The sequence below is a fragment of the Zalophus californianus genome, chromosome 6, assembly GCF_009762305.2.
Source record: "Zalophus californianus isolate mZalCal1 chromosome 6, mZalCal1.pri.v2, whole genome shotgun sequence".
In the NCBI taxonomy this organism is placed as follows: Eukaryota; Metazoa; Chordata; class Mammalia; order Carnivora; family Otariidae; genus Zalophus; species Zalophus californianus.
In genome coordinates, this window is record NC_045600.1 from 8677203 (window position 1) to 8693244 (window position 16042).

General features: G+C 51.8%; 1 protein-coding gene across 1 annotated transcript in view; it reads right to left on the reverse strand.

Annotated features, from left to right (window-relative positions):
• C6H14orf132 (chromosome 6 C14orf132 homolog) overlaps positions 1 to 15013 on the reverse strand; it is a 48216-nt gene extending 33203 nt beyond the window's left edge. The window contains exon 1 of the mRNA XM_027571861.2: positions 14787 to 15013. Within this exon, the coding sequence (XP_027427662.1) occupies positions 14787 to 14813 (27 nt within the window). The 5' untranslated portion in view covers positions 14814 to 15013. The remainder of the gene's footprint in view (positions 1 to 14786) is intronic.
• Positions 15014 to 16042: the final 1029 nt, after the last annotated feature.

Consider the following 16042-nt stretch of genomic DNA (forward strand, 5'->3'; position numbering starts at 1 on the left):
AGTCACACGTGGCAGAGCCAGCCCTAGGACTCGGGCCTCCTGTTTCCCCACCTCAGGTGCTCTCCTTGGCCCACCTATGCAATCACAGAAGAGCCCACCACACGCAAGCCGGATTAGACTCGCTGCCTGGGACCAGTCAGCAGAATTAAAGGGCTTTGACTCGGGAGAGGAAGTTTGTCGTGAATCATTCCCATTTGCTGACAATTTCCAGGAGCCACATTACCACTGTGAAGCCTCAAAATCTTGAGGTTGATCATAACTTATCACAACTACCACGATCCCATTGCACTGCTGAGCATGCAGGGGCTTGGAGAGAAGAAGTGATTTCCCTGGCTGCATAGTGGCAGGCTTGACTCCAGTGGAAGTCATGGTCTTGCAAGGTGGTGAGGTCCCTGTCGCTGCAGATACACAGAGGACCACCTTACGAGGCGTGCTGGGAAGGATTCGGGCATTACAGTAGAGCTGCCTGGGGATCTGGCCAGGGTCTGGGAGTAAGGCAAACATAGGAGTCAGAACTCACTCTTGGGTTCCCCGACTTGGGGGCTCACTGTGTCCATTCCATGGGCTCTTACTAAGCACCTACGGTGGGCCAGGCCCCAGGGCTCCAAAGAGGAATAAGGCACTGTTTGTCCTTTTAGCCTCTGAGGGTCCCCTGGACAGAGAGGGGAGGCATATATATGTGTAAAGGGGGATGAGCTGTAAGGCTTCGGTGTACGGGGGGTGGCGTTCAGCTTCAACGTGTCTGGAGTGAGTGCTCTCTACCAATGCTTCATGACTCCAGCAGGGCTATCTTTTTTTTCTTTTGGCATTTCTTCCCCATATGGGCCACTGGGGACCAACAGGGCGAGCCACGCTCCAGGCTGAGTGTGCTCCCATAACAGTGTTCCAGACCAGCGGAAGGCTTCTAGGTGATGGGTGGCCAGTGGGAGACAGAAGGGACTGAGGGCAGCCAAGCTAACCAGCTTCCCCAAGCCTTGGGATTTATTTCCTAGAGGTGGGCTCTGCTCTCCTAATGAGACAGCCGCCTGCTGTCAGGCCCAGGCCAGGACTCAGAGGCCCGGGACACGCAGCAGGGCTAGGACCGCAGAAGAGAAGAATGCAGAGCCTGGCCAGCCCCAGGGAGTCAGCTCCTGGGGCCAGGGGTGTGAGGGGTCCTCCTTGCCCTCTGCCACCTTCCTGATGAAGCCACAGGGGTCAACAGTTTCTGGGCACCCCGCTGGGTGGCTGCTGGGACACAGAGGTGGGTGGGCAGGCTGTATGCTCTCCCGGTGTCTGGCAACCTCTCATGGGAGGTGCTATCCCTGACTATAACTGGCTGTATATGTGTTCACCTGTACTTTCATTATCTGTCCCCATGCAGACAGCAGGGATCTTAGCACTTGTCCCCCTCCTTGCACCCAGTACCTAGACCAGTATCTAACCTCTACTGGGTGCTTATGGACTATCAGAGAAATGAATGGGCTGGGGGCAAGGCACTAATTCCAATACCCCCATTCATTTGTAAAGAGCACGAGCCTTAGTGAAATCCACAGTGCACCTCTCTGGAAGAGCATGTCGGCCATCCCCGTGGGATCCAAAGAGCCCTTTGGAACGCCAGCTGACTTGTGAGCAGGGTGACCCACCCTCCCGGTTTGCCAAGGGGTCTCCGGGTGTCAGCACATAAGGGCCGGCATCCTGAGAAGCCCCTCAGTCCTGGGCAGACCTGGACAGTGGGCGGCCTTATCTCTGAGTCAGTGCTGTGATGCTGAGGTCCAGAAGTTGTCGAAGGATCAGCCCTCTGGTCAAACCCTAGTCCCATCAGCTCCTGGCCACGGGGGTCTTTAGCTCTCTGGGCAGGACGACCACCATGGGGCTGTTCAGAGGATGGGATAAAATACTGCATGGAAAGCCCTAGTCCTGGGCCGCCCCCGTGCCAGACACTCCGCGGGGCGCACGGGAGGGTGCTGGGGAGTTCAGACACAGGTTGTGGGGTGTGGTGGTGGGACTGGGTATTGTTGGTAACTGGGGACCTTAGGGAAAGAAAGCTGTGACCCAGACCCCAGCAGGAAGTGATGCAAGGCGATGCAAAACATAGTTTTCTATCCAGCTTTTCTTGTGCTTCTGTGGATTCCTGGCCGTCCTGATTCACTGATTAAATATTTACCCGGTCTGGCCCTGGGCTGGGCAGTCGTGATCCCAGCATAAAGGAGACAGGAACCCTGGCCCTCAGGGAATGCCAGGATTCTCTGATGCTCTGATGGAGGTGGAGGGCTGCGGGGGTGAGGAGGAGGAGGGGGAGGACCACTTCCAGAGCAGCTCCCCCTGCTGCAGCCCCGCCCCCAGCTCTTTCAGCCTCCTGTGGGCCCTTGGCCAGCCTTCGGCGCCAGCCTGTCTAGGCTCTGGAACAAGACCTGGCAGCCAGGGTCCCCTCAGCGCACACAGGTTCTAGGGAGGAAGACGGGCTAACAGAAGGCTGGGCTGAGGAGTGCTGTGACACAGAACCACACTGGTCAGGGGCTCAGGGCGCCCCACTTCAGCGCTGCAACCCAGCTCCCCAGCTGGTAGCGGGGCCCTGGCTCGGATCCAGCCCGGTCTTACCTCTTCCTGCCTGGGTGACTTTGGTCAGATCCACAGGCTCTCTGAGCCTCATTCCCCACCCCACCCCCATGTGAAACGGGCGTGCGGCAGTATTGTCCTCACTGGGTGGTCATGCACGGAGTCTGGTCCTCAAGGTGCTCAAGAGTCATCCACACCATCCGCCCCCTCTCCCACCTGGGGCAGGCTCCTGCCTCACCCATCTGCGTGCCTGGGAGAGACGTTCTCTATGTAATGTGTGCTCACACAATGTTGATCAGGGTGACAAAGCTGATGAGGCCTGGTAATAGCTCCTTTTTGGCTCCTAGACAGCCCCCAACACAGCTCGGGAGCGCCTCTCTGTGGCACGCCGCCTGCAAGCCCACCCTGCCTGATAGATTTGGTTTTTGGGATGCAGAGTGGGGCCACCGCGGAATCTCCACGGGGAGGAAGAAGGGCTGGCGGGACCTCGGAGAGGAGGCAGGAGATGGCAGGCAGCACTGCCAGGCTCAGCGGAGAGGCAGGGGCACAGGGGCCTGGGAGAGCAATTAGTCACCTCCCCGAGGTCCCCCCCGTAAAGCTGCTGGAAGCCAAGTTTAACCGCATTTCTAACCGGCTCCCACAGCTCTGTGCTGAGGGGATGGATGAAGGGTCATTGAGGGGTCTGGAGAGGACACACAGGGTCCCGACTGTTGCCTGCCAGCCTGCTCCAGCCCTCATTTTCATCCCTCTGGGGACTGAGCCTCTCTCCAAGGTGCAGGGGCCTAGAGGGAAGCCTCAGGGAACCCACCCCTGCTCACTAAGCTGCCTGACTTCCAGCTGCGGGCATACAGGGCTGACACCAGCAGCACAGCACTGGTTCTCTCGGTGTCTCAGATGTCCCCTCATAGGGCATCCGGAAGAAACTCATGTGGCAAGGGTAGCATGGAAAGGAACTTGCTCGGTCCGTGCAGTTTGGCATCAGGGACTCACCTGTGAGATCAAGTGCGAACACTGCCCACATTTTATAACATACAGAAGATTCCAAGACGTGCCAAACCAAGCAAGGGGCCACAGGTGGGAGTCAGGGGGGTGGGCACTGGGCCAGATTTAGACTCGGCTGTTACATCCCCTTTTCCCACAACGCAGGAGAGGAGGAAGGTGGGAACAGAGCTGTTAAAAACACTTAAGAAAATTCTGCTTCCAGCCAAGATGGAGTAACAGGGACTGGATCTACCTTTCCAAATGAAACAACAAAAATGTACAAAATACATGAAAATGGTTTTCAAGACACTGGACATCAGGCCATGAAGAACTCTGATCCTTGAGAGACAGAAACAAACCAGGTGATCCCTACAAGTAACTCACTTACCTGCTTGGGGAGAGTTTCCAGGTTGTGGGGCAGGAAAGGGGAACCCAGGCAAAGACCAGTGGGTTCCTTGATTGAAAAGACAGGATTGAGAGTCTGGGGAGACCAGTGCGGCTGGGGACCATGAGGCAGAGCGTGGAAGGGAGAGAGTTGTACAGAGAGAGAATCCTGGGGGTCTGCAGAAGGACCCCTTAGATATTCAGCAGAGGACTGATGAGTTCATGTGTGTCAGGGAAGCAATGGAGGCAGGAGTCACCCAAAATGATGACAGAGAATAGTGCCTGGCATCCACACAGGCCGGAAATAGTCCCTGTTTCCCCCAGCCACTTTGAAAATCTTGCAATCCACAAGCGCTGGGTAGATTACTCAGAACTGCCTCGCTCACCAGCAGGAAAGAATGGCTCTTTGACTAAAGATGGCTTCAGTCCAACCTAACAAACCTTAAAAGCAAGACCCCAAGGGATCAAACTGTTTCCAAGTAACATAACTGCATCCCAGAATAAAGCTCAAGAATATTTATAGGAATACAAGGATACCTAGCATCCCACAAGGTAAAATTCACAATGTTTGGCATCTAATCAAAAATTATCAGGCATGCCAAGCAGCAGGAAAATATGACCCATAATGAGGAGAAAGCAGTCAATCAAAACCAGCCAGAACTGAGGCAGATTTAGAAGCAACAGAGGCGCACGGAGGAACAGTTGTTGTAACTATTCCACATTCTCAAAAACCTAAAAGAAACACTGAACATGTTAAGACAATTGAAAATATAAAGAAAGACACAAATTAAGCTTCTAGACATAAAAACTACCATGTCTGAGGTCAAAAATACACCGCAAGGGATTCACAGAGATTGGATGTTCAAGAAAAGTATTGGTGAACTTGAAGACACATCAATGATAATTACCCTAAATGAAACATGAACAGAAAAGGAGACTCAAAAAAATGAATAAACACCAGGGAGCTGGGATGACACTTGCAGGCAGCCGAATGTATGTGTAAATGGAGTCTCCAAAGGAGAAGAGAAGGGGGAACAGAAAAGATATGTAAAGAAATAATGAAAAGCTCACACAACTCAATAGCAAAACACTCAAACAATCCAGGTAAAAAGTGGGCAGAGGATCTGAATCTGGGTTTTTCCAAAGAAGACATTCAAATGACCAAACAGGTGCATGAAAAGGTGCTCGACATGACTAATTATCAGGGAGATGCAAAATAAAACCACAATGAGATGTCACCCCACACCTGTCAGAATGGCTAGCATCAGGAAGAAAGAAGATAAGAAAGAACAAGTGTTGGCGAGGATGTGGCGGGAAGGTAACCCTCGTGCACTGTTGGTGGGAATGTAAATTGGCATGACCATTGTGGAAAACAGTATGGAAGTTCAAAAATTAAATTAAAAATTAAAAAATATAGAACTGCCATATGATCCAGCAATTCCACTTCTGGGTATATAGCTGAAGAAAATGGAATCACTATCTGAAGAGATATCTGCACTCTTATGCTCACTGAAGCATTATTTATAACAGCCAGGACACTGAAACAACCTAGTGTGCATCAATGGATGAATGGATAAAGATGGGACACACACACACACACACACACACACACACACACACACACACACACACCCCACTCCAGAATACTACTTAGCCATAAGAAAGAATGAACTCTTTCCATTTGTACCACCATGGATGGACCTTGAGGGTTTACACTAAGTGAAACAAGTCAGAAAGAAAAACAAATATCGTATGATCTCACTTACATGTGGAATCTAAAGAAAACTAAATTCATACAAATAGAGACCACCTTGGTAGTTGCCAGAGGCAGGGGGTGGAGGAATTGGGTGAAGATAATGAAAAGGCACAAAGTTCCAGTTATAAGATAAATAAGTTCTGGGGATATAATGCACAGCATAGTGACTATAGTTAAAAATACTGTACTGTATATTTGAAAGTTGCTAAGAGAATGGATCTTAAAAGTTCTCACTACAAGTAAAAAAGAATTGTAACTATGTGAGGTAAGGATATGGTAATCATTTTGTGATAGACACACGTATCAAATCACCATGTTGTAGAACTTAGACTTACACAATGTTACATGTCAACCATCTCCATAAAACTGGGCGGGAGAGAAAGAATGGCAAGAGACTCTCCAAAGGTGATGAAAAGTACAAACCCACAGATGTGAAAGCTCCCAAACTTTAAGCACAAGAAACATGGAAAAAAACCCTACACTAAGCCACATTATAAGCAAAGTGCCCAAAATCAATAAAGAGAAAACTGTTAAAGCAGCCAAAGGAAAAAAGACATGTTTAGAGGACCAAAATCCAGTGGCGGCAGATTTCTCAGTGGAAACACTGCAAGCAAGAAGATGGAGGAACAATACCTTCACTGAAAACCCAATTATCAACCTAGAATTCTACGCCCAGTAAAAATTAACTTTCAAAAATGACAGTCAAAAAAAAAAAAAAAAAAAGACTCCTCCACCCCAGACATACAAAAGTTGGAAGAATTCTGCACACTAAAAATGTTAAAGTCCTTTAGGCAGAATGAAAATGATACCACATTTGTGATCTACACAAAGGAATAAAAAACCCTGGAAATAATAACCATATGGGAAAATATATAAGACTTTTTTTCTTACTATTTAAATCGCTTTAAAAGATCATTGATTTTTAACAAAAATAACATAGTGTGAGGTTTATAACAAGCAGAAATGAAATGTGTAACAATAATAGCACAACAGCTGAGAGGGGAGAATAAGAATATATTTTTATAAGGTTCTTACACTGTATGTGAAGTGGCGTAATACCACTTGTGGCTAGGCTGTGATAACTTAACGATATATGCTACAAATCCTAAAGCAACCACTAAAGTAACAAAACAGAGCTAGTAAACCAACAAAAGAGATCATACGGAATAACAAAAATTTCTTAATCCAAAGTAAGGCAGAAAAACAGGGAAAAGGGAACAAAGAACAGATGGGACCAATAGGCGACTGTGAGATAGTAGATTTAAACCCAACCACATTTAAAAAATCACACTAAACATGAATGGCTTAAAGACTCTAATCAGAAGGCAGAGACTATGAGATTGCATTTAAAAAAACAACCCGACGCGGCATAGAGATCTGGGTTTGAATCCCAGGTGTGTATGTCCTGAGCCTCAGTTTCCTCATCTGTAAAATGGATCTTAAAATTGCCTATTCCATGGAGCTATCATAAAGGATTTAATGAGATTCTGTGTACTGCACAACACAGGGCCTCCCTGGCGCTCCCTTGAGCATTTAATAAGTGGCAGTTATGATGGGAAGGTATAGGGACATCTTTAGGGGACAGAATGGGGTGGGGAGTAAACAGAGGTGGGTCCCCATCACCTCAGAATAGAAGGAACTGGGGTTCAGATCCTTAAAGCAGGGTGAGCAGGGTTGAGCACATAGCAGCTGCTCCATAAACACTCAAATATTTGATTGGAGACTTGCAATTCACTTCCAGATGCCCCAGTTCTCTTAGCTCCGTGACATATAATTATTGCCAGTCAAATGAAATGTCTTGACTCCCAAAATGCTGTCTCGAAATCTGGTCTACAAAAAGTACCATGGATTTTTACTCTTCCTTAACTGCTCATTATACCCCTGCAAAAATGTAGCATTATATTCTCTCCCGAAGCAGGTCTAATTGGAATGATAAAATATTTAAATCTTTTAAATGAGAATCTGAAGTACAACAAGACAGGCCCTTCGGTTAAAAACATTTGAGATAATAGACAATTTGTATTTTAATGAAAATTTTTACATTAAGAAAAAAGAGCAGTCGCTGGCTAGGGAAAACATTCTCTAAGTAGCAGACTGCCAGACTCCCTAGAATTCTATTTTTCTGGGGGGTGCTGTGTTCCTCTGGGGAGAGAAAATTTCTGCTGGTGTCTTGCAGATCTTTTGGAATAATCCCACAAGCCCATGAATGTAGCGACAAGCCATTTCAAGAGATAACAGAATCACCTCTTCAGCACTACCAGATTCTTTTGTGGATTTTTCCCTCTCCACGAAAAATGATTAAAATGCAAATTAACTGCGAGCCCCCCAAGGTCCAGGGGGAGGAAAGGGCAGCGGGAGAGGGACTGGCAGCAGATGTATCTCAGCTATGATTAGACCACACAGGCTATCTTCCAGAAAGATCTGCCCACTATCAACATAATGTTCCAGGAGTGACTGTGTCCTCCCACCAGCAAGGTCAAGGTTCTAAAAGCCCAGCTGAGGGGAGGGGTGTGTGTGTGTGTGTGTGTGTGTGTGTGTGTGTGTGTGTGTGTTTGACGGGGGGAGAGGGAGGTCCCCACTCCTCAAACACAGGAAGCCCCCTCAAATCTCCCCCAGCTGGTACTGATCCCCCTCCCTATGCCTCCTCACTCCCCTGCTCCATAACTCAAGAACTTACTGTCATACCAGGTAGTACTGATTAGGCTGAACTATATGAAACTGTCAGGTCAAAAATGGCCAAGTATCAGCAACTTGATACAGTTCAGCCTAATGACATCATGGCCTATCTCCTTAGTAGTAGTTTACTTCTCTCTTGGGGTTGGCAGTTCACAAGGTTTTGTCAAGCTCTACACACCTCCCACTGGTCTAAAGCAATCACACGGGCATCCCCAGGATCAACCCCCCACACACACCTGCCCGATTTGCCCCCTGCAGAGGCCAGTCCCCAAAGATAGCCATTCCTTCTGTCCTTCCTGGATATGCACGCTGCTTCCCACACTGAGAGGTAGGATCTGATCCTTTCCGCTGAGATTGGGGCTGGCCTTCGGACTTTCTTGGCCAAATGAACACCGAGTTACTGACATTCTGGGACTTCTGAGGCTCATTTATAGGAAGCCTCACAGCTTCTACCCAGGAATGCCCATTCGGGGGGAAGGCAGACCACCAAGAAGACCACCATCCTGGGAGGAAACCCCAGCTGCCTGAAGAAACATCTGCAAGACGACATGCCAAGTGGTGAGAATGGTCAGGTTGAATAGAGTCGCCAGACGTGTGTGCGAGGCTGGAAGTCTTGACTCCAGGCCCAGCTGCCATTGAGCAGAAACAAACTTCCGAGCCGAGTCCTTCCCAGATCCTGGTTCCACAAAACCGTGAGCAAAATGAACGATTGCTTTAAGCCACTAAGTAACTGAAAGAATAAGCAATAAGTAACTGAAACAGTTCACATCGTAGTTGGTTGCCTTCTTAAAATTTTTTAATGAGTGGCCAACATTTAAAAATCCAGACTGCATGTAAACATCTGAATTTTCCATTTTCTTGAAAACTGGGAAGAACCCGCTGTGTGTCTGCAGGGCAGGAGCAAGGAGCCATTCCTTCCAGGCCAGCCCTCTGCTCTGTGGGTCACTCCACCCCACTCTGCTCCACTGAACAAGGTCACCTTCTTGGCCCCAGTCTCCAACTCCTTCCCCACCTGTCCCCAGTCCATCCAAATGCCCTGACTTGCAACCCCCATGCCCAACAGGAGACACTGTTTCAAGTCCTATTACGTTCAACCCTTGAGCATGCCATTCCGTCTGCCTGGAATGTCCTCCCTCCTTCTTTGCAGCTCAGCATCCTTCAGACAGCTCAAGTCAAACTTCTAGAAGCCTTCCCTGACCTCCGGGTCAGGTGCCTTGTCTGGGCTCCTGGGACACTTGCATTTACCTACCCCATGTCACATATCACATGGCAGGCCTGTGGCCTTCTCCACCTCAGAGCTCTGGGTCTGGCCCACAGGAAACATCTGCTGAAGGACTAGATGAACAGTTCCACAGGAAAGGCGATTTTGTGTCCATTTCACAGATGGTGAAACTAAAGTGTAGAGAAATGATCCATCCACTGCCTAAGACCAGTGACCACTAACACCAGGATCAAGATCCTGGTTATTTACGGGTCTTCAGATGTTAGTACAGGTTAAACTGTGTCTCCCCTCAAAATATGCTTTTGAAGCCCTAACTCCTGATACTTGTGAGCATGACCTCCTTTCAAACTAGATTCTCTGCAGGTATAATCAAGTTAAAATGAGGTCACTAGAGTGGGCCCTAATCCAATATACCGGTGTCTTTATAAGAAGAGGAGAAGAGACACAGAGACACACAGGGCGGGTGCCAGGTTTGCTGAGGCAGAGATCGGAGAGATGCATCCACAGGCAAGGGGCACCAAGGACTGCAGGCAACACCGTGAGGTTAAGAGAGAGGGCTGGAATAGATTCTCCCCTGGGGACTTCAGAGACACCTGCCCTGCCAACACCTGGAGTTTGGATTTCTAGCCTCCAGAACTGGGAGAGATTACATTTCTGTTGTAAGCCACTCTGCTTGTGCTAATTTGTTAGGGTAGCCCCAGGAAACTAATACAGTCCTCTTTAGGAACATGTTTAAAAAATGGACATAAACATGGGGCACCTGGGTGGCTCGGTCAGTTAAGCATCTGCCTTCAGCTCAGGTCGTGATCTCAGGGTCCTGGGATGGAGCCCCGCATCGGGCTCCCTGCTCAGCAGGGAGTCTGCTTCTCCCTCTCCCTCTGCCCCTCCCCCTGCTCATGCTTGCACGCGCGCGCTCTCTCTCTCTCTCTCCAAATAAACAAACAAAATCTTTTCAAAAATGGACATAATCACAACACTCTGTATTCAGGGACTGAGGATTCCCTGGAGCTGCTCCATGGCGGGGCCCTAGGTTTCCCACACACCCCCGCACTGGATCTGCTCTGCGAGGTGGTGAGCCCACGTGCAGGACGGCCCTGCGGTTGGGGCTCCAGGCCTGGCTCTACTTGTCGGCTGAGCCACCCTGGCTCTCCCTTTCTTCCCTGTCTGCATGAGGGGATTAGCAGAGCCACCTACCCGACTACAGGGCTCCCACCTGTGGCAGGTGTGGGCAGGAGGAAGGGAGAACCTCGACTCTGGAGCAAGTCCCCGGGTTGTATTATTCTGGGTCTCGCTCTTTTAAGTTGCTGAACCCATACTCGGGTGACTTCTGGGGACCACATGACCTTTTACGACCTGAAAGGGACCGGAGAGCCAAGGATCTGTTCCATCCAGAGGAGGGGGAGGGAGACGGCCCCAAGTGCGGTTCTAGCCTCGAGCCTCCAGCCCCGCCCCGACCACACGCTGGAATCCACTGGCGGATGACAGAAAATAACGAAAATGTCCGCCTTCAGCTGAGACTCTACGGGGAGCACTCGGGGTGCGGTGGAGGCAGCAGGTCTTAGAAGCTCCCAGGGGATCCTAATGGCAGCAACGTCGGGAACTCTTGGGTTTAGACTAGTTGCTGTAGGGGCAGCAGAGGACAGATACAAGACTGAGCTCTTGTGCCGCCTGTGCGCTTGTTGAACTCGGCCCTACAGCCTCAAGCACGTGACTGGTGCCCCTACGCCCTCTTGTTCATTTCTTTTTTGTTTTTTTTTTTTTTAAAGATTTTATTTATTTATTTCACAGAGAGAGACAGCGAGAGAGGGAACACAAGCGGGGGGAGTGGGAGAGGGAGAAGCAGGCTTCCCGAGGAGCAGGGAGCCCGATGCGGGGCTCGATCCCAGGACCCTGGGATCATGACCTGAGCCGAAGGCAGCCGCTTAACCAACTGAGCCACCCAGGCGCCCCCCCTCTCGTTCATTTCTGCCCACGCAGTAGGTTCCTTAAATGTTCACTCCTTGTCTCATCACGGAGGTCTCAGGGTCTCTGCGCTTCCCCTGGAGCAAGCACGCTAGGAGCCATCCATGCACACCACAGTCCTCTTCAAAGCTAGTCTCTGAGGTTCCAGAATGCCACTCACACTGCCTTCTCCTGGTCAAGAAATTCGCTGGTGCCAACCCAGATTTAAGGGGAGGGGAATCAGATCCCCCCCCCGCCCCCAGGAGGGGGAGGGAGGGAACAGGGCCATCTCTGGAGTAAGGGCCACCCCACCAATGACACAGGGATTCAGGGCTCAGTCCTCAACGTCTGTGCTGTTCTCCTGGTCCCCAGCTCCCTGGGCGTCTGGACGGCCCTGTCCTTCCGGCCACTGCTGGCCATAGAGAAACAGGTGCTCCTGTTTACCGTTCAGCCCACCAGGGTGTCTGGGGACCCAGGAACTGCGCAGAGAGGGGCTGGGGTGTGTCCAGGGGGGAGGAAAGGGCGGCTGAGCACCTCCGGGGCTCAGGGGGTGAGATGGGGTCCACGAGCTGAGTCTTCCCATCTTCAGTGTCCACAGCCTCTTCCAAACCCCATCACACAACCCCATGTACCTGCACCAGCGAGGGCAGATCTGCATCAGGGGAGTTGCGGATCCACTCTTTCCATCCATAAGGGGTGTCTTCGTAATGCTTAGCGTTTGAGAGGCAAATCTTTCTGAAATGGCTTATATCCTCTGAGTCTTTTAAAGCCAGAAACAGGACTCACAGTTCACAACACTGAGGAGGGGGAGGAGCTTTTGGAGCCACAGGGAGCTGGTTTCAGTCGCTCAATTAATCAAGCAGGTGTGCCCTTCTGGCTCCACTCATATGCCTCTAACTATGCTCCACAGGGCTGGGGTCTTCCCAAAGCACTGCTTCAATCACAAACCTTTCCCTGCTCAGTGGCCTGCAATGGCTCCCACTGCCCACTGATTCATGTGAACTTCCCCACCCCACAGTCAGCCCCTCTGTGACCTGGCGCCAGCCCCCTCTCCCAGCTGTCCTGTGCCCCTACATTCCCCCTTCCTGAAGGAGTCTGTGAATATATTCCGGGCCTCCCTCCTCCTGCCTCTCTGCCTAGAATCCACCGGGGGAGATCTGTCTGTAGTTCTACTCTATCAGAACTCACGTTCCCCAAGTCCTGACGATGACAGGTGTTCGAGGGGCGGGGCACGCGACCCCGCGAAGGCACTGTTTTCCTGTTCTTGTCTTTTCACGATTCACATCCATCCTGTCTCATCCCCAACCAATCATCTAACAGAAACTTGCTGAAGGCAAGTTTACCCAACTTCTGCCAAACAAGTAGATGGAGGCATTAACATTTCCCTATCAAACTGTCCACTGCTGATGTGTGGGGACAGAAGCTTGGTGACACGCACCAAGCAGGCAAATTATTTAATCTTGTCGAAGTTTCATAACCTGATCGGTAAAAGGGGGAATGACAGTGCCCATGTCATGGACTTGTAAGGATTTACTGTAATAAAGTGTGCAAGCGACTGGCACACAGCGGGTGCTCCACAAACCTCAGCATCTCTCCCCACGCGATGGCTCATCATGTTTCTGCTCCTTGCAACTGACACGGGCCTGGGCATGTAATCTATACCCAAATATCTGTTGGCAGGAACACACTGAGCACACAAAACTTGAGAGTAAACAAAAGAGAGAGAGAGAGAGAGAAAAAAAAAAGAACCCAATCTCTGTGCAGGCTCTGTCTACAGATGGAGAAAAGCCCTACGTTTATTTTGTCCGGTTACCATGGCAACTTCCGATGCTCCAGCCCGCCCCAGGGTTAGCAGTGATCAATTTATTTCGTAACCATGGACACAAGCTGTTTGGTGGGATCCAGAGGAGGGCAGGCAGAGACAGGCGTGTGTGAGCTCCTCTCTCCCCTAGAAATAAATCTGGTGAAGCCACTCCAGTTATCCTGTAGCTAAAGTCACCACTGTCTAAAATGATGCCCGCATGACAATATTTATAAACGTGGGTTTAGGAACAGGAGACAGAAAATTAGGCAAAAAAAGACCAGTGGTGCTGACTGAAGCAAAGCACATTTTGGAAAACAAAACAAGAGGCTGCCTAGAGCTGGGATCTAAAACCATCCTGGGGATTCTGCATCCTTCCATGACTGTTCAGAGACTCGCTGTCCATACAGCCTGGATTTTGCTGTTACTATTTCAAGAGGCTTCGACCGGGGTGAAATTTGGGGGCGGGAAAGGAAAGTGTTCTCTTAAAATCTGTTCCCCGGAAAATTAAACAGCAGCAAGTGGGGCCCCTGCTACACATACAGGGGACAGAGGGACCCCGGTGGCCTTCCTACCTCTGGGATCCCAACATAACTAACTCATAGAAGGTGCAAGGTCCGAATGTGGTACACTGAGATTTACTCGCCCAGACCAAATGTGGCCTTTCCTGGAGCCAGACTGTCCCTGGCACTGGGTCCGGGGAAGGCCACAGGCAGCTCCGCAAAGGGGGTGTCTGCCTGCCTTTGTTCTAGCTCATGAGAGCTGAGCACAGAAACATAAAGATCACCCAACGCTCAGAACTCAAGGGGATTCTCCTTCAGCAAGGATCAAGTGATGAGAGGTCATCTGTTTTTTTTCCTGCTATTGGCAACCTGTTTTGTGTCAAGGGAAGAGTTATGGTCGCGTTGGGCACTGATGACTACAGACCCAGCACAAAGGAAAAAAAAAAAAGGATCGTTGCGCTCTGGCGCTTGGCTGGTCACAGAGCCGGTCTCACCTCCTTCCTCAGGCTGCCGGGGGCTGTGGTCTCCACTTAAGGGAGGGGGGGCCCGAGGTCTCCCGCGCCTCGTGAAGATAGGCAATGGAGAACAGCGACGGTGCCCACCCACCCGGGTTTCCACGGATCTGGGCTGCACGGCCCCGGGGCAGTCCTGGGTCCTGGAGCGAGGACTGCAGGGAGGGGATGGGCAGGGAGGGGTCGACTCGCATCGCCCAGGCCCCTCTCAGTCTGGGAACAGATCAACCCAGGGCGCTCAGGGCACACGACCCGCCCCACCCCCGGGAGTCGCGCTCGCCGCCTCGGACGAGAGAAACCAGGTTGGGGATGCCCGGCTCCGGACAAAGGGCCGGGACGTAGATCCCCGGAGGGCGCCACCGCCCGGCTCGAAGCCTCCCAGCGCGCCCAGCAGCTGCAGACAGGGCAAGCCCGTGGGCCCCGAACCTCCCCAAACTTCGCAGCCCAGGGCGCGCGGGGGAAGGCGCCCCGTTACCTGCGCGGCCATAAAGGACAGATCCATGGTGTCGCCGCTGCCACCCGCGCTCGAGTCCTCGCTGCTGCTCCTGGTGCTGCGGCGGCGGGTTCAGCCGCCTGCACAGCTGGCCGGGAGCGGGCGGAGCAGCGAGCAGGCACCCCAGACCCCGCGGCGCCGCCGAGCTCAGCGGCCCCGGCTTGGCGGCCTCGGCTGGCTCTGCGCCTCGTCTCCAGACCCAGACCCGGCCGAGGCGGGGGGCGGGGCGGGGCGGGGCGGGGCGGGGCTCGGGGGCCCGGGAGCCCCCCCCACGTGACCGCCCCCAGCCCCACCCCGAGGGCGGGGCCCGGCCGAACCCGGGCGCGCTCCAGATCCTTTCCTGCGTGGGGGCCAAGTGGGTGAACTGAGGCCGGAGGCCGCCCAGCTCGTGGGAGCGGGAACCGGCCTGGACCTCAAGAACAACGATGTTGGCGCCCCGTCGGGGGTGGCGTGCCTTGCTCGGGGCTTGAGGATCAGGGTCAGGGTGACCCAGCTTTCGTGCCAGCTCTGTGCCCAGAGTTCAGTGTGCTTCTGGCCCTGGAAGTGGGCACAAGGATGCTAGCTCGGCTTCTTCTTTATTTCCTTGCCTTTCCTCACTTTCCCGAGCAGAACTTCTAGGTTCCATGAGAGTAGTGAGAGCAGACAACCATTGTCATTGCTCTTCGCAGAACCCTGGGAGGCGAGGTGAACAATGATGGAGGTGCAGAGACCTGCAGCGGGTGGACCTCGCTGCTTGGTGAGGACTGTGCTCTTAGGATGGGGCGGGGGGCGGGGGGGGGGCGGTGGTTGGGAAGCGTCTCACCTGAAAGACGCTCTGCAGACCTAGGGTTTGTGCAATTACCCGCCTGGCGGGCCTGGCCTCGCTCGGGGTTGGGGGAGGCACCCTGACCTCTCTCAAAACTCAGTTCTGAAGGAAAACAGACAGGACAGGAGATGAGCGGATGATAGACGGACGTCTGCCTCTGCTTCTTTGGGTTCTATTTTTTGAAACCCAAACCGCCCCCCCCCCCCCCGCCCCCAGCAACACCTTGTAGTCAATACCTGTATTGGGCTGTGTGTCCTGAGACAAGTGTCTCCCCTCTGGGCCCCAGTTCCCTCATGCACCCGTAATTCCTGAATCCATTCTATTTTTTTTAAAGATTTTATTTATTTATTTGAGATAGAGCAAGAGCAAGAGAGATCACAGAGGGAGGGGGAGAGGGAGAAGCAGACTCCCCTCTGAGCAGGGAGCCCAACAT